This window comes from Impatiens glandulifera, chromosome 2 (genome assembly GCF_907164915.1).
Source record: "Impatiens glandulifera chromosome 2, dImpGla2.1, whole genome shotgun sequence".
Lineage (NCBI taxonomy): Eukaryota > Viridiplantae > Streptophyta > Magnoliopsida > Ericales > Balsaminaceae > Impatiens > Impatiens glandulifera.
Window position 1 is genome coordinate 35,271,729 of NC_061863.1, and position 20,273 is coordinate 35,292,001.

At 27.6% G+C, this 20,273-nt stretch overlaps 1 protein-coding gene across 1 annotated transcript; it reads right to left on the minus strand.

The window, feature by feature from the left end:
- Window positions 1-18,716: 18,716 nt before the first annotated feature.
- On the minus strand, window positions 18,717-19,701 carry LOC124926403 (protein LURP-one-related 15-like). The gene is made up of 3 exons (XM_047466627.1): window positions 19,385-19,701; window positions 19,085-19,318; window positions 18,717-19,002 (listed from the first exon to the last, which is right to left on the minus strand). Exons 1-3 carry the CDS (start codon window positions 19,652-19,654, stop codon window positions 18,862-18,864), a joined length of 645 nt encoding a protein of 214 aa, XP_047322583.1. The 5' UTR covers window positions 19,655-19,701; the 3' UTR covers window positions 18,717-18,861.
- Window positions 19,702-20,273: the final 572 nt, after the last annotated feature.

The following is a 20,273-nucleotide window of genomic DNA, read 5'->3' on the forward strand; positions in this document are numbered from 1 at the left end:
ATTAATTTAGGGCATCTCACTATAGAATGTTTAAAGGTATTGCAGTTCACGCATCTGTACGGTCGTCATTCATAATGTATGCCCATCTTGGTAGCATTTCTCTTTTGATCCACCATTGTAATTTCATCGGGGAGAACGGTTTTGGGTTGAACTTCAATGCTCATCCTAGCATATATAAGATTTGCACTATTTCTTATGGAATGTTGTCATAGTTCATACCATCCTTTCATTTTTCGAGCTTCATGCATTCTTTCTCCACGTGTGAATGTCCCAACTCCAAAACTTTTTCAAGATTAGCCTCTAGATTAAATTTTAGGAAATACATGATGTGACTGTTAGACATAACCTTTATTAGACCTGCTTTACCCCATTGTTTCATGAGTTTTTCATTGGTGGCTTAAAAAGTGGCAGGTTATTTCCCGATATAACTACTTATTATCACATGTTCCTTGGTTTGCTTATATCTCTCTTGCTAGTGCCTCTATAAACTATGAAGATGGAGCAATTTAGTATTAAATAATAATTTTATAATAGTTAATAAGTTAGTTGGATAATTAATAGTTTTATTACTTTAAATTCTCCAATTCAGTATTAAATAATAATTTTATAATTGTTAATAAGTTAGTTGGATAAATAATAGTTTTATTATTTTAAATTATATTTTAAAATTTCTCATCTTATTCTTTTTCTTGAATCTTGATTGTATTTTATTATTCTCATGACATTTTCACCCTTCCTCTCAATTTTTCTTTAATCATATTTTTGACTGTTTCAACAACCAACTTTTGAAAGTGGGGTAATATTAATGACGGGTAGTAATAAATATCTTGTCCGTCAACATCTATTTAAGCAGGTAAGTGCAATGGTTGGTGGTGGACATAATAACAATTCAATGTTGATGAAGTGTTGACAGCAAGTATATAAATTATATATAATCTATGAATAATTATTAAAATTAATGATAATTTGCAATATATATTTTTAAAACATGATTTTATTTTAAACCTTTTATTAAAATTAATTGTTTTTTTATATATAATTATTCTTAAAATATTTAAATTTAATTTAAATTATTATTAGGTGGTTGGTTGGGTATTTATTTATTAAATGTTCTAGTAATTATTCTAAATAAAATATATTTTATATTTTATATTATTCTTAATTTTAATATTGTTAAAAAACTAAAATAAAAAAATGAGAAAAAACTTACTTAAATATATATATATATATATATATATATATATATATATATATATATATATATATATATTATATAAGTAACTCATTTAAACGTATTTATTAACAAAATATTATTTAAATATACGTATTATCAAAAATATATTATTTAAAATAGATTAATTTAGTCTAGATAAGATTAATAAACATAGTTAATTTTTATTTTTTAATTTATATATTTATTAATTAAATATTAATATATTTTCTCTCTCCTTCTTTTTCATTAATTAATCAACTATCTATTTTTATATTTTTCATAAATTTTTTATTATTCTTATATGAGAATTTACTATTAGTTATATTAATTTTATTATATATATATATATATATACATATATATATTTAATTGTTTTAACTTTATATTTCTTTTTTTATATTTTTTTTCTTATATTAACATTGATAATTAATTATTTTAAAATTGTTTGGTTCCAATTGTATAACATTAATTTGTTCTTTTAACAACAAAAATTTTTAAATACAAAAATAAATTAATTAATTATCAAGAATTGGATAATAATAACAATGTTATATTTATCTAAAATAAATAATAATAATATTTGTGAGAAATTAAAAACTACGATTAGATTAGCGGAAGTGTACCTGTACTCATTTCTCTTTATTTAGATTTGAAAGATTCTTTAATCTTCTCCTCCTTTAGAAATGTGATGAATCTACCAATTGATGAGTACGTCAAATTGTTTTCACTCTATGTTGATGGGGACGCAAAGAGAAAATGATTAAGAGAAAATGATTGTACATCAATTGGGGACCATACCGTTACAAAATAACCATAATGTTAGTTATTTCGGTTTGAATATTTCTAATTTAGCCCCTTCATAAAATTAGAAAGTTCACTTATTTATCCTCACTTTATATTCATGGCAAATACTCCCATAAGTCTATAAACTTGATTTCAAATTAGATTACATTATTTTGGCTTTATTAAAATATAACTTTTACATAATTATTTATTATAATAGTGACCCATAAATTCTAACAATCTCCCACTAGATCACATATTACAAAAAATAGATGTAACAATCATATTGTGCCCGTTGTTTTGTGTAATCTCAATCATATGTTGTATAAATAATTTTATCAATTAATAATATCAATATAGGACCAAAGAGCTTATCGTTGTATTTAATTAAAATTAGACCCAGTAGTGTTCACATAAATCAATACAATTAACTAGCAAATCATATCATGAATGTGAGTTATGAAAATTCCATGCACGGTGATCTTTTCATGTCAATGTTCAATTGGTCCTACTTAAATGATACCAAAACTTTAATATTATTATATAAAATATCTTTAAACATCATCATAACTGAAAAAATATAAGTGTACACACAAATACTTTAAAGTCATAGAAAAACTATGTAATACAAACTCTCACTTAAACTAAATATCCTCAAATACTAAAATACCCATGTGAGCAGTGTGCTAATGAAAGACCATGGGTACCAAGCCTTTTGTAAAAGGATCTGTTAACATGGATTTTGTTCTTGTATATTCTATGCTTAATTGTCTATTTTGTACCCTTTCTTTAACACCAAAGAATTTAATGTCAATAAATTGACTTTGTTGTACTCCTGTTGTTATTGGGATATAATACGGTTGATTTGTTGTCACAGTACAATTTTAGTGGTCTTTCAATTTCTTCCATAATATGCAGCCCTATGACAAAATTTCTTAGCCATAAACCATGATTTAATTCCTCATAACATGCTATAAATTCAGTTGTCATGGTATAAGGAGCTACAAGTGTTTGTTTAGCACTCTTCCAGGATATAGCTCCTCCAGTTAATAGATTCCTGAAGTCGTTCTTCTACTATCTTGGCATCCAGCAAAATCAGAATCAGAATACCCAATGATCTCAAAATTATTTGACCTCTGATATATGAGCATGTAATCTCTTGTTTTCTTTAAGTATCTCATAACCATTTTGGCTGCTTTTCAATGATCTAATCCCGCTTTACTAAGATATCTTCCTAAAACTCCAACAATATACGCAATATCAGGATGCGTACATACTTGAGCATACATTAAACTCCCAATAACCGAAGCATAAAGAATTGATTTCATTTATTCGATTTGAAGATTTTCTTTTGGGCATTGATTGAGACTAAATTTATTTCCTTTAGCGTTAGGGGTATCTAAAGGTTTTCTATCAAACATCCCATACTTTTTAAGCACTTTATCAATATAGTTTTTTTTGAGATAACTCAAAGATACCTCGAGAACGGTCTCGCTGTATTTGGATTTCTAATACAAAAGAAGCCTCGCCAAGATCTTTCATCTCAAAATTCTTTAATAACAAACTCTTGGTTTCATACAATATGCATAAATTATTAGTGGCAAGTAGTATGTCATAAACATACAAAATAAAAAAAATGTTTACTCCCAACATATTTCTGATACACACATTTATTAACAACATTTATCTCGAAACCAAATGAGATAATAATTTGATGAAATTTTTAATACCATTGACGAGAAGTTTGTTTGAGCCCATAAATAAATTTTCTCAATTTACATACCATATGCTTTGAGTCTTTCGACACAAACTTTTTTGGTTGCACCATATAGATTGTTTCTTCAATGTCTCCATTGAGAAACATTGCCTTGACACCCATTTAGTGAAGCTCCATATCAAATTGTGCAACGAATGCCATGATTGTCCTAAAAGTGTCCTTCGATGAAACTGGAGAAAAAATTTATTTAAAGTCAATCACTTCCTTCTAAGAATAATTTTTTGCTACAAGACGATCCTTATTGTAAACATTACCCTTTGAATCCCGTTTAGTTTAAAAAATCCATTTACAACCAATAGGTTTCTTTTTTTGGTAATGTGACAAGTTCCCAAACTTTATTGTCTTGATTAGATTTATACTTTTCGTTCATTACACAAATCCACTTTTCATAATTAGTATCCTTCATAGCATGTTGGAAGCTAATAAGCTCATCTTCCATTATACTACCACTATCCTCATTTTCTTGAAGAAAAATTATATAATCATTTGATATATCAGTTCTTCTTTCTCAAGTGGATCGTCTTAAAAGCACTTGATCTTTAGGTTGTTTAGTTTGTTCTTCATGAGTTTGTTCAACAATTTCTTGTTGCTCTTGATTTTTAACTTGATCATCAATAGGAATAAAATTCATATCAATGTCAAATCATTTATGATATGAATCAAGTCTTCCTCAATAGGAATCGTTGAATCCAAATTATCTTCAACGACAAAATTATTTCTCCAATCAAACTCAATATCCTAAAAAAAATATTGCACTTCCCGTCTCAAAAATTGTTTTTAGCTATGGATTATAAAATTTATATCAACCTTGATCGTTTAGAGTACTCAATAAAATAACTGCTAACTGTTTTGGGATCAAATTTTCTTTCATTCGACCTATAACGCCTTGCCTCAGCAGGACATCCCCAAAAATGAAAATGCTTTAAACTAGGTTTACGACTAGTCCAAAGATCATAAGGTGTTTTAGAAGTTGCTTTAGTTGATACTCTATTTAAAATGTAGGCTACAGTCTTTAGTGCCTCTCCACATATGGATTCTGGTAAAGTCGAACGACTAATCATACTCCTTACCATGTCCTTAAAAGTGCGATTACGTCTTTCAGCCACACAATTCATTCTAGGTGAACCAGGAATGGTGTATTGTGGGACAATCCCATACTCCTTTAGGTATCTGGCAAAAGGTCTGGGACGTTGTTCACCGGAACCGTCGTATCTACCGTGTTATTCATCACCCAAGTCAGATTTGACTTTCTTTATTCTTTTATTGAGTTGGTTTTCAACTTCTATTTTAAATAATTTGAACACATATAATACTTGTGATTTGTCAAGAATTAGAAATATGTATGCATATCTTGAGTAGTCATCTATAAATGATACAAAGTATTGTTGATCATTCTAAGAAGATGTAGGAAATGGCCCAAAAATGTTCGTATGTATCAACTCTAAGACGTCAATTGCCTTTATTGCACATAATTTCTTTCTTTTATTCTATTTTATTTTAATGCATTCAATACATACATTAAAGTCTGGAAAATAAATTTTATCTAAAATTCCTCAGAAACAAGTCTTACAACTCTATTTTTAGAGATATATCCTAAACGCTTATGCCATAAGGAACTTGAATTTTCATTATTTATTTTACGCTTAGTACCATGTGATTTCACATTCAAGGTTTCATTATAAGAAGAACCTTTTTAAAGAAAATAGAGATTATCATAAGTTATAAGTGAACCGGTTCCAACAACTTTAGAATTAATGATAAAGTTCAATTTCCATTTCAAAATGAACAATGATATCCCAATTTGTCTATACAAACAATAGAAATCAAATTACGCCTACATGACAGTACACCAAAAGTATCCATTAAATTCAAATAGTAACCAGTAGTTAATAATAATTTAAAATGCCCTATTGCTTCTACTTTTACCGAATTACCTTCTCCCACATAAATGTGTCTTTCAACATCAATTGGTCTTTAGTAATTCAGGCAACCCTGTAATAAAAAACTTATATTAGCAGTAGCACTAGAGTCTAACCACCAAGTGTTTCTTGGTACTGAAGATAAATTAACTTCATAACAAACTAAATTATGACATTTACCTTTCTTAGAACGCCAAATACGGTACTTAGGACATTCTTTCTTTTGATGTCCATCCTTCTTACAAAAGAAACAACTTTTATTAATTTTAAATTGAGCTTGAGCTTGAGTTCGTTTCTTTTGTGCTGAAAATTTATCTTTAGCAGTCTCATTTTTCCTCTCTATACCCCCTTTCTTTAGAGGTGCTTGCCAAATAAGCACTTTTAGTCTTTTATTTGCTTCAATCTATCTTCCTCTTGTACACAAAATGTAATGAGCTCATTAAAAGACCATTTCACCCTTTGAGTGTTATAACCGACCTAAAATTGACTGAATTGAACATAAAGCAATATAAGCACCAAGTGCACGAGTAAGTCTTCACACATCTCGAGTTTGAGTGCTTTCAACATTGAAGCAACATTAGACATCTCTATGATGTATTCCTTTATGTTTTCCTTACTTTTAAACCTCATTGAAATTAGTCTCTTTAAAAGAGAGCATGATAGTTTATGCTTAATCACTTTTCTCAAAGTACTTTTTGATAGATTTATTGAATTAAATCTTAATAATATGTGTGAGAAATTAAAACTACGATTAGCGATTAACGGAAACATACATGTACTCACCTCTCTTTATTAATAATTGAAAGATTCTTTAATCTTCTCTTCCATTAGAAATGGGATGGATCTTCCAATTGATGAGTACATCAAATTTGGATCTTTAATCTTGATGGGGACGCAAAGAGAACAAAATGAATCGTACATCAACTAGGGATCATACCGTTACAAAATAACTATAATGTTAGTTATTTTGGTTTAGACATTTCTAATTTAGCCCCTTTGTTGGGTTGAAATTTTTAATGTTTAAATTGGTTTTGATAATTTAGTTTAAATAATCAAAAAGGAAGAAATTGTTGGGTTGAAATTTTTAATGTTTAAATTGGTTTTGATAATTTAGTTTAAATAATCAAAAAGGGAGAAATTGTTGGGTTGAAATTTTTAATTGATTTAAAAATAAATTGACAATTTTGATTTGATGATTGATGAAATAGTTTTTGGATAAACCTAAGTTCAATAATTGTTAGTCATATCAAATATATAAATATATATTTAGATATCAACATCTTAAGTGGTGTAGTGGTAAGCATGCCCGCCTGTCATACAGGTGACTTGGGTTAGAATCTCACCAGGTACAGAATTAATAAGGCACAGCTGAATGTCAACGCGCGCGAGCAAAGTCAACGCGGAGTTAGACCGATTTGATGAAAGAGTCTAATAGATGCAAAGAGTTAGACGTGTGAGTCTAGAAAAAGAAAGTTAGACGTGGAGTCTAGAAAGAGAAAGTTAGACGTGGGGGTCTAATGTTAGATCAGGCGTCTAATAGACTGTTAGATGGGGGCGTCTAAGCAGATGAACGGCCAAGATGAGGCGTCTAATTGACGATCGAGATGATCACATAGGCATCTGAAGGCAGATGCTCTTCCTGGCAGCTGGCAGCAGAGTATTCCAGGCAGCTGACAGTAGAGCTCAACAAATGAATAACCGCCACGTATGCCATAATTCAAATTGCATGTACTGCATTGTACTACCACGATCTCAAAAATCTTTTTCTGATGTACTACCCAGTACCTCATGGATAGTACACCCAACAGAAAGATGACATGTGTCCAAAAGAAGGATTCGACCGTTGAAGATTTTCAAGAATATATTGCTGCCTAAGGATGAAGATGAAGAAAAGCAGAAAACAAGACAGAAGCCAAAGCTTTCTCTCTCATTGAATCAAAAGATTTCCTGGAACTTGATTTCTTGAATCAACTTACTCTCTAGATTTTTTATTCTCAAGTGTATTTTGTAAATCACTACGTGAAGTTGAGAGATAAGTTACTAGACTATTTGATAGTCATTAACAGTGTGTTGTAAGTTGAACAGAGGTTGTTCTGTTAAACAGAGTTAGCTAGATTAGTGAACTGTATTTGATTCAAAGAAGTATAGTAAAGTCTTCCGGTGGTTGGAAGAAGGGGTGACGTATGAGAGTTTGCTCCGAACATTCATAAACAATCTGCTGTGTTATTTACATTCTGTCATCTTCTCCTTCTTTGGTTTTAGCTTCAAACCTAAGCAAACGTTTCCGCACTTGAATCGTTCAAGAGTTTGCAAAGGTTTGTGAAGAATAGAAAGAGATATTAATCCCTAACATGATTTCTATCAAACTGTTTATCCAAAGTCGTCAACAATAGCCAGACCCCCGCCTCTATTGGTGTCGCCGATCCTAACACCCTTCATAAAATTAGAAAGTTTACTTAGGTATCCTCACTTTATATTCATTAAAAATACACCAATAAGCCTATAAACTTGATTTCACATTAGATCACATTATTTTGGCTTAATTAAAAGATGACATTTGCACAATTATTTTTTATAATAGTGACCCATAAATTCCAACAATCTCCCACTGGAACACGTATTACAAAAAATGAATGTAACAATCATAATGCGCCCAATGTTTTGTATCATCTCATTCATATGTTGTATAAACAATTTTATCAATTAATTATATCAATATAGCACCAAAGAGCTCGTCGTTGTATTTAATCACAACTAGACATAACTGTGATCACATAATTCAATACAATTAACTAGAAAATCATATCATGAATGTGAGGAATGAAAATTCCATGTACGGTGATGTTTTCATGTCAATTTTCAATTGGTCTTACTTAAATGAGATCAAACTCTTAACATTATTGTACAAAATATCTTTAAACATCGTCATAATTGAAAAAAATATAAGTGTATACACAAATACTTTAAAGGCATAGAACAACAATGTAATATAAACTCTCACTTAAACTAAAGATCCTCAAATACTAAAATACCCATGTGAGTAGTGTTCTCATGAACGACCTTGGGTACCAAGCCTTTTGTAAGAGGATCTGCTAACATGGAGTTTGTTCTTTTATGCTCTATGCTTAATTGACTATTTTGTACCATTTCTTTAACGACAAGAAATTTAATGTCAATAAATTTTGACTTTGTTGTACTCCTGTTGTTATTGGAATATAATACGATAGATCTGTTGTCATAGTACAATTTTAGTGGTCTTTCAATTCCTTCCATAATACGCAGCCTGGTGACAAAATTTCTTATCCATAAACCATGATTTAATGCCTCATAGCATGCTATGAATTCAGCTTCCATGGTAGAAGAAGCTACAAGTGATTTTTAGCACTCTTCCAGGATATAGCTCCTCCAGCTAACAGATAAATATAGCTTGAAATCGATTTTCAACTATCTTGACATCCCGCAAAATCAGAATCAGAGTACCCAATAATCTCAAAATTATATGACCTCTGATATATGAGCATGCAATCTCTTTTTTTCTTTAAGTATATCATAACCCTTTTGGATGCTTTTCAATGATCTAATCCCGCGTTACTAAGATATATACCTAAAACTCCAACAATATACGCAATATCAGGACGTGTACATACTTGAGCATACATCAAACTCCCAATAACCGAAGCATAGGGAATTGATTTCATTTCTTCAATTTGAAGATTTCCTTTTGGGCATTGATTGAGACTAAATTTGTAACCTTTAGCGACATGGGTATCTAAAGATTTATTGTCAAACATCTCATACCTTAAGCAATTTATCAATATAATTTCTTTGAGATAACCCAAGGATACCACTAGAACGATCTCGATGTATTAGGATTGCTAATACAAAAGAAGTTCCGCAAAGATCTTTCATCTCAAAATTCTTTGATAAAAAACTCTTGGTTTCATACAATATGTTTAAATCATTTGTGGCAAGTAGTATGTCATCAACATACAAAATCAAAAAAATATGTTTACTCCCAACAAATTTCTGATACACACATTCATCAACGTCATTTACATCAAAACCAAATGAGATAATAATTTGATGAAATTTTTTATACCATTGACGAGAAGCTTGTTTGAACCCATAAATAGATTTTCTCAATTTACATACCATATGTTTTGAGTCTTCCGGCACAAATTTTCTAGTTGCACCATATAGATTGTTTGTTTAATGTCTCCATTGAGAAACGTTGGCTTGACATCCATTTGGTAAAACTTCATATCAAATTGTGCAACAAATGGCTTGATTGTCCTAAAAGAGCCATTCGATGAAATTGGAGAAAATGTCTCTTTAAAGTCAATCCCTTCCTTTTGAGAATAACATTTTGTTACAAGACGAGCCTAATATTTGTCAATATTACCCTTTGAATCTCGTTTGGTTTTAAAAATTCATTTACAACCAATATGTTTCTTTCCTTCTAATTATGTGATAAGTTCCCAAACTTTATTGTCTTGCATAGATTTATACTTTTCGTTCATTGTACAAATCCCCTTTTTAGAATTAGTATCCTACATAGCATGTTGGAAGCTGGTAGGGTCATCTTCCATTATACTACCACTATCCTCATTTTCTTGAAGAAAAACTATATAATCATTTGATATAGCAATTCTCCTTCTCTAGTGGATCGGCTTAAAAGCATTTGATCTTGAGGTTGTTGAATTTGTTCTTCATGAGTTTGTTCTACAATTTTTTGTTGCTCTTGATTTTGAACTTAATCATCAATAGGAATAATATCCATATAAATATCAAAATCATTTGAGATATGAATCAAGTCTTCCTCAATAGGAATTGTTGAATTCAAATTATCTTCAATGACAAAGTTATTTCTCCCATCAAACTCAATATCCTTAAAAAATATTGCAGTTTTCGTCTCAAAAATTGTTTTTAACTTGGGATCATAAAATTTTTACCCCCTTCATCATTCAAAGTAACTAATAAAATAATTGTTAACAGTTTTGGGATCAACTTTTCTTTCATTCGGCCTATAAGGCCTTGCCTCAGCAGGACATCCCCAAACATGAAAATTCTTTAAACTAGGTTTACAACTAGTCCAAAGCTCATAAGGTGTTTTAGCAGTTTCTTTAGTTGGTACTCTATTTAAAATGTAGGTTGCAGACTTTAGTGCTTCTCCCCATAGGGATTCTGGTAAAGTCGAACGACTAATCATACTCCTTACCATGTCTTTAAGAGTGTGATTACGTCTTTTAGTCACACCATTCATTCTGGGTGAACCAGGCATGGTGTATTGTGGGACAATCCCACACTCCTCTAGGTACCTGGCAAAAGGTCCTGGACGTTGTTCACCTTAAATGTCATATCTACCGTAATATTCACCACCACAGTCAGATTTGACTTTCTTTATTCTTTTATTGAGTTGGTTTTCAACTTCAATTTTAAATGATTTGAACAATTCCAATACTTGTGATTTTTCATGAATTAGAAATATGTATGCATATCTTGAGTAGTCATCTATAAATGACACAAAGTATTGTTGATCATTCCAAGAAGATGTAGGAAATGATCCACACATGTCTGTATGTATCAACTCTAAGACGTCAACTGTTCTTATTGCACATAATTTATTTATTTTAGTCTTTTTCATTTAATGCATTCAATACATACATTAAAGTCTAAAAAATCAATTTTATTCAAAATTCCTTCTGAAACAAGTCTTTCAAATATATTTCTAGAGATATGTCATAATCGTTTGTGCCATAAGGAACTTGAATTTTCATTATTTATTTTACGATTAGTACCATATGATCCACGTTCAAAGTTTCATTATAAGAATCAAATGTTTCAAGCAAATAAAGATTATCATAAGTTATAAGTGAACCGATTCCAACAACTTTCAAATTAATAAATAAAGTTAAATTTCTATTTCCAAATGAACAATGATATCCCAATTTTTCCATACGTCTAAATGATGCTACAACAAAAGTATCCATTAAATCCAAATAGTAACCAGTACTTAATAGCAATCTAAAATTCCCTATTGCTTCCACTTCTACCGATTTCCCATCTCTCACATAAATGTGTCTTTCAACATCAATTGGTCTTCGGTAATTCAGACAACCCTACAATGAAACACTTATATTAGAAGTAGCACTAGAGTCTAACCACCAAGTGTTTCTTGGTACCGAAGATAAATTAGCTTCAGAACAAACTAAATTATGAAATGTACATTTCTTAGCATGCTAAATACAGTACTTAGGACATTCTTTCTTTTGATGTCCATCCTTCTTACAAAAGAAACAACTCTTATCAATTTTAACTTGTGATTGAGCTTGAGTTCGTTTCATTTGTGCTGGAAATTTTTCTTTAACAACCTAAATTTACCTCTTTATACCCCTTTCTTTAGAGGTGCTTGCAAAATGAGTAATTTCAGTCTTGTTTTGTTCAATCTCTCTTCCTCTTGTACACAAAACGAAATAAGCTCATTAAGAGACAATTTCTTCCTTTGACAGTTATAACTGAGCTGAAATTGATTGAATTGAACATGAAGAGATATATGCACCAAGTGCACGAGTAAGTCTCCAGACATCTCGAGTTTGAGTGCTTTCAACATAGAAGTAACATTAGACATCTCCATGATGTACTCTTTTATGTTTTCATTACTTTTAAACTTCATTAAAATTAGTCTCTTTAAAATAGTCCTAGTTTCTGCTTTGTCACTTTTATCAAAGTACTTTTCGATTTTAGCAAGGAAATCTTTGACATTGGTTATCTCATCAGATACCGCATCCTTAAAAGCCTCAAGTATGACACACTTTATGATCATAAGACTCAAACGATTAAAACGTTCTTACTTCTAATATATTCTCTTATCATGAGAGTTACTATCATCCATAGTAAGAGTGGGCTCATCCATTCTAAACGAAAAGTCAATATCCATACATTCGAGAACAATAAGAATTCTCTCTTTCCAATCCTTAAAATTGCTTCTATTAAGAATCCGAACTGAATTAGCATTAATAGATACAGTAGCAACAACTGTACTCATAAACAAAAACAAAAATAATAAATTACATTAAAAACATGCTCATAACTATAATATTAAGTAACAATTAAATTCAAATTATGATTTATCCCATCTCAAAATACTTAACACAATATTAATATCAAATATTTGGACAGTAATATTAATTGTTAATAGTATTTTGTTGTAATGATCAAACATTAATAATAAGACATGTCAAATAATTAATTTTTTCTTTGGATTGATTAATTATTCACATAAATATGACTTTATAATTATTACATGTTTATCATCACAAGTTTATGTAATTCGGTCAATTAATTATCAATCTTTGGATCAAATAATATAATCACATGAATTACACAATACTAACATTCAAAATTTTATTGAATCAATTTAAACAAATACTGTCACTTTAGTGATTATTTGTATCAATAAATACAATTCAATTAATGAACTATAATATCATTAATTTTGAATTTAAATGTCATATACATTATTGTATATAACCCAAATCAATAATATATATATAATTTTCTAAATAAACATGTAATTTTGTTTTGATAAATGATATGTAGTTTAATTTAATTTTATTGTGAAATAAAATAAAATTATACATAATAAATTCTATATAATTACATATTCCTCAATTCTCTCTTAAATTTATAATATATTATATATTATATCAATCATTAACGAGAATATAATTTCAACTTAAGAGAGAATCTTAATATCCCTAAATTTTATCAACAAACAATTCCTTTGAGTTTTAACCGTAAATCTTTATATTTTACACCAAATTTATTTAAAATTATCACAAATTAATAAATATATATATATATATATTTAATAAGATATATATATATATATATATATATATATATATATATATATATAACATTCTTTTATTATGAATTACCCATGCATATAAATTTAATGCAATATATATATATATATATATATATATATATATATATATATATAACATTCTTTTATTATGAATTACCCATGCATATAAATTTAATGCATATAAATTGCATGCATATAAATAGCATTACATATTAATTTCATGCATATAAATCTGTATATACATATATCACCGATATAATTTTCTCAGGTAATTAAATTTGTATATTATATCTCACATAATTAAATCTATATATTATACCCGGTATAATTTCTCACATAATTAAATTAGGATGTTTTTATACCAATTATTAGATTTATCTGAATTAAATTCTAATAATATGTGTGAGAAATTAAAACTACGATTGCGATTAGCAAGTGTACCTGTACTCATCTCTATTTATTAATAATTGAAAGATTCTTTGATCTTTTCTTCTTTTAGAAATGGGATGGATATTCCAATGGATGATTACGTCAAATTTGTTTTCTCTCTCTCTTGAGAATCGTACATCAATTGGGACCATACCCTTACAAAATAAAATTTGTTTTCTCTCTCTGTTGAGAATCGTACATCAATTGGGACCATACCCTTACAAAATAACTATAATGTAGTTATTTTAGTTTAAACATTTTTAATTTATCCCCTTCATAAAATTAGAAAGTTCACTTAGTTATACTCACTTTATATTAATGACAAATACACCCATAAACCTATAAACTTGATTTCACATTAGATCACATTATTTTGGCTTAATTAAAAGATGACATTTGCACAATTATTTATTATAATAGTGACTCATAAATTCCAACACTTTTTAATTTTAGCAAGAAAATCTTTGGCATTGGTTATCTCATTAGATATTGCACTCTTAAAAGCCTCAGGTATGACGCTTTATGATCATAAGACTCAAACGATTAGAACGTTCTCACTTCTCATATATTCTTTTATCATGAGAGTTACTATCATCCGTAGTAGGAGTGGGCTCATCCATTCTAAACGAAAAGTCAATATCCATACATTCGAGAACAATAAGAATTCTCTCTTTCCAATCCTTAAAATTGCTTCTATTAAGAATCCAAACCGAATTAGCATTAATAGATATAGTAGCAACAAATGTACTCATAAAACAAAACAAAATAATAAATTACATTAAAAACATGCTAATGACTATAATATTAAGTAACAATTAAATTCAAATTATGATTTATCCCATCTCAAAATACATAACACAACATTAATATCAAGTTTTTGGACAATAATATTAACTGCTAATAGTATTTTGTTATAATTATGAGACATTAATAATAAGATTTGTTAAATAATTAAATCTATATGTGAATAGATTAATTATTCACATAAATATGATTTTATAATTATTACATATTTATCATCACAAGTATTTATGTAATTCGGTCAATTAATTATCAATCTTTGGATCAAATAACATAATAACATGAATTACACAATACTTTCAAAATTTTATTGTATCAATTTCAACAAACATTGTCACTTTGTGATTATTTGTACCAATAAATACAAATAGTTCAAATGAACTATAATATCTTGAATTTTGAATTTAAATATCATATTATTATATATAACTCAAATCAATAATATATAATTTTTTAAATAAACATGTAACTTTGTTTTGATAAATGATATGTAATTTAATTTAATTTTATTGTTAAATAAAATAAAATTATACATAATAAATTCTATATAAACATGTACTTCTCAATTCTCTCTTAAATTTATAATATATTATATATTATATTAATCATTAACGATAATATAATTTCAACTCTATATTTCCTTAAATCTAGAAAGCTTTAATAAATAATTCCTTTTAACGAACTTAGGAGAGAATCTAAATATCCCTAAATTTTATCAATCAAATACAAACAATTTCTATGTCCTAAAATGTTTTAACCATAAGTCTTTATATTTTACAATAAATTTATTTTAAATTATCACAAATTAATATATATTCCTAATAACCTTCTTTTATTATCAATTGCATGCATATAAATTGCACGCATATAATTTTTTATGCATATAAATTTCATGCATATAAATCTATAATTTGCATATATATCTACACCGATATAATTTTCTCACATAATTTAATCTGTATATTAAATCTAAACCAATATAATTTCTCACATAATTAAATCTATATATTATATCTACATTTATATAATTTCACACCTAATTAAATATGTATATATATATATATATATACCCGATATAATTTCTCACATAATTAAATTAGGATGGCTCTAATACCAATTTTTAGATTTATTTGAATTAAATCCTAATAATATGTGTGAAAAATTAAAAACTACGATTAACTGGAGTTACCTGTACTCATTTCTCTTTATTTAGAATTGAAAGATTCTTTAATCTTCTATTCGTTTAGAAATGGGATGATCTTCTTGTACGTCAAATTATTTTCTTCTCTGTTGAGGGGACTCAAAGAGAAGATGATCGTACATCTAGGGACCATACCGTTATAAAATAACCATAATGTTAGTTATTTTAGTTTGAACATTTCTAATTTAGCCATCTTCATAAAATTAGAAAGTTCACTTAGGTATCCTCACTTTATATTTATGACAAATACATAAGTTTATAAACTTGATTTCACATTATTTGGTTTAATTAAAAGATGACTTTTGCACAAATATTTATAATAATAGTGACCCATAAATTCTACAAACAACTCATTCATCAAACAATAAAAGAATAATAATCAAATATTAGACAAAACAATATTCCTTACTATTATTATAAGTCATGAATAAAAAATTGAATAAAAAATTATTTATTTTAGTTTGGTTTATATTCAATTAAATAAGAAAAAATCTTTCACAAAAATATTATAGTAGAACAAAATTCATAAAAAAGTTTCTGAAACCTCTTAAAAAAATAAGAATTTGAAGAGGAAGAGAAATAAAAACGGTTAAACAAAAAAGATGAAATAAAAAGAAAAAAACTAATATAAAAATAATAAAAAATTTAAAAATGAAATAAATTAAAATATTTTAAATATTAAAAAAGAAGTTAAGAAAAAATACATTAATACTTAATTAAAAAATATATATAAATATATAAATAAAAATTAAATATGTTCACTAATAAAACCTAAGCATATTTTCGATAATACGTTTATTTATTTCAAGTTTAAATGATCTTTTATTAATATATAAATCTAATTGATCTTAGTTCATATTTTTTAAAAGAATTATTGTTTGCTTTTAAATTATTACTGATTTTAATAACTATAAATTATATATAAATTAAAATTATTGATATTTTAAAAAATATAAAATAATTATAATTTTAAAACATTTTATTACATATTATTTTAAAATAAAACCAAAATAAAACCATTAAGTTAAAATATTAAATATATATTTAAAAAAAAATGAATTTTCTACCTAGATTGTGAAGATATTTAATAGTTGGTTAAACTATGAACTATATTAAAAAATGTTAGTTGACAATCAAATATTCAAACATAATTACAAATTAACAAGTCATCATTTTTTTAATAGTATAAATATGAAAATTTGACATTGTTAATCATCTAGTATTATTTAAAAAAAATAAAATAAAAAGTCTTATAAGACTGAAAATTGTGGAGATTTAAATTAATATATCATGTGTAAGAAATAGTCACATCTTTTTAAAATAAATCTTATTGTGTCATACTTTGAAATCACTATTTTAGAAAAAGAAAATAATTGTTTTTTATTTAATCGTGAGTTTTAAAATACTTAAATAAAATTAATTTTTCAATCATTTATTTTTAACAATTCTATCACTCATTTCATTAATTTAAATATTAAAATACTTTATATTTTAAATTATTATTTTTTATTTTATTTATATATATCAATATCTTTAAATTTTTTTTTATCAAAAATAATCATTACCTTCTAAAAATCATTAATAATCATTATTTTTTCTCTTTAAATTTTTCAAAAACATTAATCCAAATAAGACACTATATTATTTTGAACTCAACATTTACCAAGTCTTGGTCTTCATGAATAAAAATATACTAAACAAAGAAGTTTTCAAGTACAGGAATAGATACTCCTCATTTATCAACTTTATTTGTAAAACATTTTTAAAATATTAAATATTATTTTTCACATAAATATTTTATTTGACAATCTATATATATAATGATGCTTAATTTTAAAATGTTCGGATTGCCGGGTCGATAGCTGAGGTTAATTTGGATATATATGTGAGAGTAAATGGATACTTAAGTCGAATTGTGGTTAACTCATCCATAAACTTAAAACGGTTAAAAATAAAATTAAAAATGTTTCGAACTCACAACCTTGCAAAAGAAGTACAGCCCTTTAACCAAGTAAGCTAATAAGACTTTATATTTTAAATTTAATACCAAATTTGATGAACGTGAGAGTTTTAATAATATAAGTTCAATTTTTTAACTAACTAATATATATATATATATAATTAATGATGCTTAATTTTTAAAGTGTCCGGATTGTCGGGTCGAGAGTTGTGGTTAATTTGGATATATATGTGATAGTAAATGAATACTTGGATCGAAATCATGAGTTGATCTGCCCATAAACTTATATGAGACTTTATATTTTTAAATTCAACACCAATTTTGATAAACACGAGACGTTTAATAATATAAGTTCAACTTTTTAACTAATTAATTTATATATAATGATGTTTAATTTCAATGTGTCCGAATTGCCAAGTTTTTACTTTTTAACTAACTAATATATATATATATATATATATATATATATATATATATATATATATATATATATATATATATATATATATATAAAATGATGCTTAATTTTCAAAATTTTCTAATTGTCGGGTCGAGAGTTGTGGTTAATTTGGATATATATATATATATGAGAATAAATTAAAAATGCTATTATAGTTTCACCGTAAGTTTTTCTCCACTTTTATCTTATTACTGTGTAAATATACGGACTACATGCTAGTTTGAATAACGAGCCTAAGGGATATAAAATGAGATTATGAATTATTTAAAATTATTTTAAAATAACCTAAATAAACAAGATTAGTTTGACAAACACAATAGATAGGATCCATATATAAATTAATCATAGAGACAAACATACATATGCCAAAACATAAGGTCCTCCTCTTATAATGAGGTAAATAAGACAAACAGAAGTGTATAAATAATAACAATAATAATTTAGATAATTAAGAACCATCAGATGTATCAATGTCGTCAAGAATGGCGATGAGTGCGACGATGAAGGCATAATCAACGTTTGGATAGATCGTCACTCTGAAGTTGTCCTTCCCCAGCAATACACTCTTGACAGTCTCCTTCTTATGCATCTACCATATACAAACCCATTTTTCAAATCATTAGTAATCATAAATCATAATAGGAAGAAATAGAAGAATTGTGTTTAATTACCTGGGCAAGAATGGCTTTGGACTCGCCGTCTCCGGCGTAGATAACGCCGGAACTCTCAGAATAACTGCCATCCAGCCTAAAATCAGGGGTTTCCTGTTTGGTGTTATTTGCCAAGAAAACGTCCATCTTTGTCTTGAATTGCAGCCATGAGGTCGTTTTAGCTGTGAAGAGAAGGTCTTTCTCCTCACGGCTTTCTCCTCTGAACACTTGCCATCTCCCATGCATTGATCTGATCTGCAGACGGAGATATGTGAGTGAGAGCTGATCATCATTATATTGGATTAAACAGATAATAATTACCTTTTGTCGGAGAGTGACAATTGGATTTCCAGCTGGATCACGAAGGATCCGATGGTCATGAAGAGACCATTGAGCTTCCAATTTGAACATGATATTCTCTTTTATATCCGTTACGGTGAAATTGCCAAGGCTTAAAGCCATGGCCTTTCTCACAATCACAAGGTCAATTGGATACTCTGTTATGCAGTATTGAGGTCCCACCACCGCAATCGGACTCGTTATGGCGGTGTAGCTTGGCGATGGAGCCGGCACTGGAATGGGATGCGCCATGAAAGAGAAGCAGAAGGGAATTGTTGGTTTCTGACTTTGATTTTGGGGCTTGGATTTCAGAACTATTTATAATGGAAAATCATTAAAAGAATGAAAGTTCTTCGAATGGAGTGGAGTAAACTTATTGTACAAAATGGAACCCACTACTTTAATTATTATTTTCATTATTATGCTAAAATATCAAATTAGGATATAAAGAAAGTATTGACATGTATTTAAATATTGACTTAAAGTTCATCTTTATTCAAAATTATACCTAAAGATTTGTAAAATGTTTATCACATTATAACCCCTAAATTTTTTGATATGTTGTAACATTAAATATATATTTTTACATTACAAACAAATCAAATTATTGTCTAACCAAATTGGGGATCACTTGGTTTAATGTGTGAGTTATATATATATATATAATCTTGACCTAGTTTTGACTCCTTTATTTGTCTATATCCTCTACCCAGCCTGTATTTTTACTCTAATTTAAGAGTTCCTATATAAAATTGGGTCCCAAATTTAAGGTGATTTTTTTCATAGAGAATTAATTTAACATAAATAATATGTACTCTTATTTTAAATATTTTTTTTAACGAAACTAGTGTCAATTGTTCTTAAATAGTTG

What these genes read in the sequence shown, in the direction of transcription:
- LOC124926403 (XM_047466627.1), bottom strand. Translation starts at nt 19,654, where the DNA reads ATGGCGCATCCCATTCCAGTGCCGGCTCCATCGCCAAGCTACACCGCC. An exon ending in TTGTCACTCTCCGACAAAAG is followed by an intron (nt 19,319 to 19,384) that starts GTAATTATTATC and finishes CTCCGTCTGCAG; the next exon opens with ATCAGATCAATGCATGGGAG. An exon ending in CCAAAGCCATTCTTGCCCAG is followed by an intron (nt 19,003 to 19,084) that starts GTAATTAAACAC and finishes TGTATATGGTAG; the next exon opens with ATGCATAAGAAGGAGACTGT.